This window comes from Alligator sinensis, unplaced genomic scaffold, assembly GCF_000455745.1.
Source record: "Alligator sinensis unplaced genomic scaffold, ASM45574v1 scaffold1165_1, whole genome shotgun sequence".
NCBI classification, from domain to species: domain Eukaryota; kingdom Metazoa; phylum Chordata; order Crocodylia; family Alligatoridae; genus Alligator; species Alligator sinensis.
The window spans coordinates 1,037,343-1,039,613 of record NW_005842477.1 but is presented as its reverse complement, the minus strand read 5'-3'; the positions used below and the strand labels follow the sequence as shown (position 1 = coordinate 1,039,613).

Here is a 2,271-nt window from a genome sequence, read left to right as displayed (position 1 = left end):
CGCCCTCGACCTCGATCACCGCTGGGTGAGAGAGAGAGGAGGCAGTGAGTCACAGCTGAGCAAGGCCCCGAGCCCCTGACCCTACGGCCAAGCCCTCTACCCCCTTCATCTTCCCCGCGAGGCACCCCCCACCCCGCTTCAGCCCTCCCTTGCATCCCCCTCCCCCACCTCGACTGCAACCCCTGTAAGGCACCCCGTCCACCTTCCCCGCCCCGCCTGCGGGGTCCTCAGCCCCTCCCCACATCCCGACCCCCCCGGGCCTACCCCAGCCACCGCTCACCTCATGGCGCCCGCTACCCCCGAACAATGGAACCCGCCGCCGCTGAGAAGAAGCCGCCGGCCAGCGCTGTCCACTCCGCAACAAGCGGCCCGGCGATTGGTTCTCGCACGGCCAACCGCGGGCTGGTATTTTCGCTCGCTGTTCGGCTATTGGGTTGCTTCCCCATCTATCTCAAACGAGCCAATCGGAGAGGGAGCGCTGGGCCAATTACAGGCCCGGGGGGCGGGAACAAGAAGGCGGCCGTTGGCGAGCGGGTCCGTGCTACTGCGCATGCGTCTTGCAGGGCGCGAGTGGGGCCGCAAGGTGGCGCGGGACGTGCGTAGAATGGGTGCTGGGGGGCAGCTCATGGGCGTCTTCGCTGCGCATGCGTGAGTGGCTCGCGGTAGCCTTATATGGAGTCATCAGAACTGTGCATTCAAGTAGCAGAGTGGCGCAGCGGAAGCGTGCTGGGCCCATAACCCAGACAAGCGGCCCGGCGATTGGTTCTCGCACGGCCAACCGCGGGCTGGTATTTTCGCTCGCTGTTCGGCTATTGGGTTGCTTCCCCATCTATCTCAAACGAGCCAATCGGAGAGGGAGCGCTGGGCCAATTACAGGCCCGGGGGGCGGGAACAAGAAGGCGGCCGTTGGCGAGCGGGTCCGTGCTACTGCGCATGCGTCTTGCAGGGCGCGAGTGGGGCCGCAAGGTGGCGCGGGACGTGCGTAGAATGGGTGCTGGGGGGCAGCTCATGGGCGTCTTCGCTGCGCATGCGTGAGTGGCTCGCGGTAGCCTTATATGGAGTCATCAGAACTGTGCATTCAAGTAGCAGAGTGGCGCAGCGGAAGCGTGCTGGGCCCATAACCCAGAGGTCGATGGATCGAAACCATCCTCTGCTAGTTAATTTTTTTTTTGCTCCTTTTGGGTTAATTAAAAAGCTGGGTAATTAATTAATTAGCTGCTTTTCATTAGTACCGCCTGCCTGCTTTTTCCTGCTGTCCTATGCAGCCTGAGGGGCCTCCCCACACCTGTGGGGGGGCACATCCAGGGAGCACGTGCTCTCCCATACCAGGGAGGGGGCAGAAACAACCCACTGTCCCAGGGCCTGCCCTGCCATCCCTGCCTGGGGGTGCTGCTGCCCCAGGGCTAGGCCTGCTCCATGCCCCTGGGCTCCGGGAGCCCCTGCCTGGGCCTTGCCCCGCTTGTAGCCCCCCAGCTCTGCCCCCCAGGTCATGGTGCCCGGGCCCCTGCTCTCCTGGGGGCAATGCCCTCCCTGACTTGTTTCTCATGAGTGCCCTGTCTGCCCAGAGAAAGGGTGGGCAGGGGTCTCAGGACCCTGCCTCAAAGAGGCAGCGGGTGGCCGGGACCCCCTCCCCATGTGTCAGGGCCCCCGCCTACCTGCCCTGCTCTTTACCTGGGTAATGGGCCCCATTAGTGCCCCGGTCACGGGAATGCCTGATTGTGGCAATCCCATGCCCTGCACTAATGAAGCTGCAAAAGCACCTCCACTTATCCCAGCTGCCAGGGGGCGTGACCCAGCAGCTCCCCTGCGGGAGAGCGGGCTGGCAGGATGTGCCCAGGTCAAGGGTGCAAACATGTCCCCCAAGAAGAAATGAGGCTTGCCTGGGGTCAGCCGGCAGGGCAGGATCTGGGCTGTGTCAGGGGTGAGAGCACGACTGGCTGCTCATGGTACCCCCCCCAGTGGGGCCCGATCCTTGGCCCAGGCCGCTGGGGTCCACCCTGAGCAGAGCAAGGGAGAGGGTTGGGGGCCACCTGTCATCCCCTGACTCAGGCAGCTGGCACTTGGGGGAGTGGGATAGAGCCTGGCAACACTGGACGGGGGCACATCTTGGGGCCCAGGGGCTGTACCAGGATAGGGCAGGATCAGGCCCCCAGCTGCTGGGATCAGGTCCAGTGTGGTTGCGGGGGCAGGGGGGCGGGTGCTGCATGCTTGGTGTTTTTCACCCATCGGTGTTTTTCCAGCTGGATCAAACCCTTTCCCCTCCCCCCGTCC

The 2,271-nt window shown here is 64.4% G+C and overlaps 1 protein-coding gene and 1 non-coding gene across 2 annotated transcripts in view; both read left to right on the top strand.

Moving 5' to 3' along the window:
* The first annotated feature begins 933 nt into the window (after positions 1-933).
* Positions 934-2,271, top strand: part of NPR1 (natriuretic peptide receptor 1) — a 12,442-nt gene continuing 11,104 nt past the window's right edge. The window contains exon 1 of the mRNA XM_025212643.1: positions 934-1,031. Coding sequence (XP_025068428.1) covers positions 934-1,031 — 98 coding nt within the window. The remainder of the gene's footprint in view (positions 1,032-2,271) is intronic.
* Positions 1,085-1,156, top strand: TRNAM-CAU. The gene has a single exon. It is a non-coding gene; the product is annotated as a tRNA-Met (tRNA).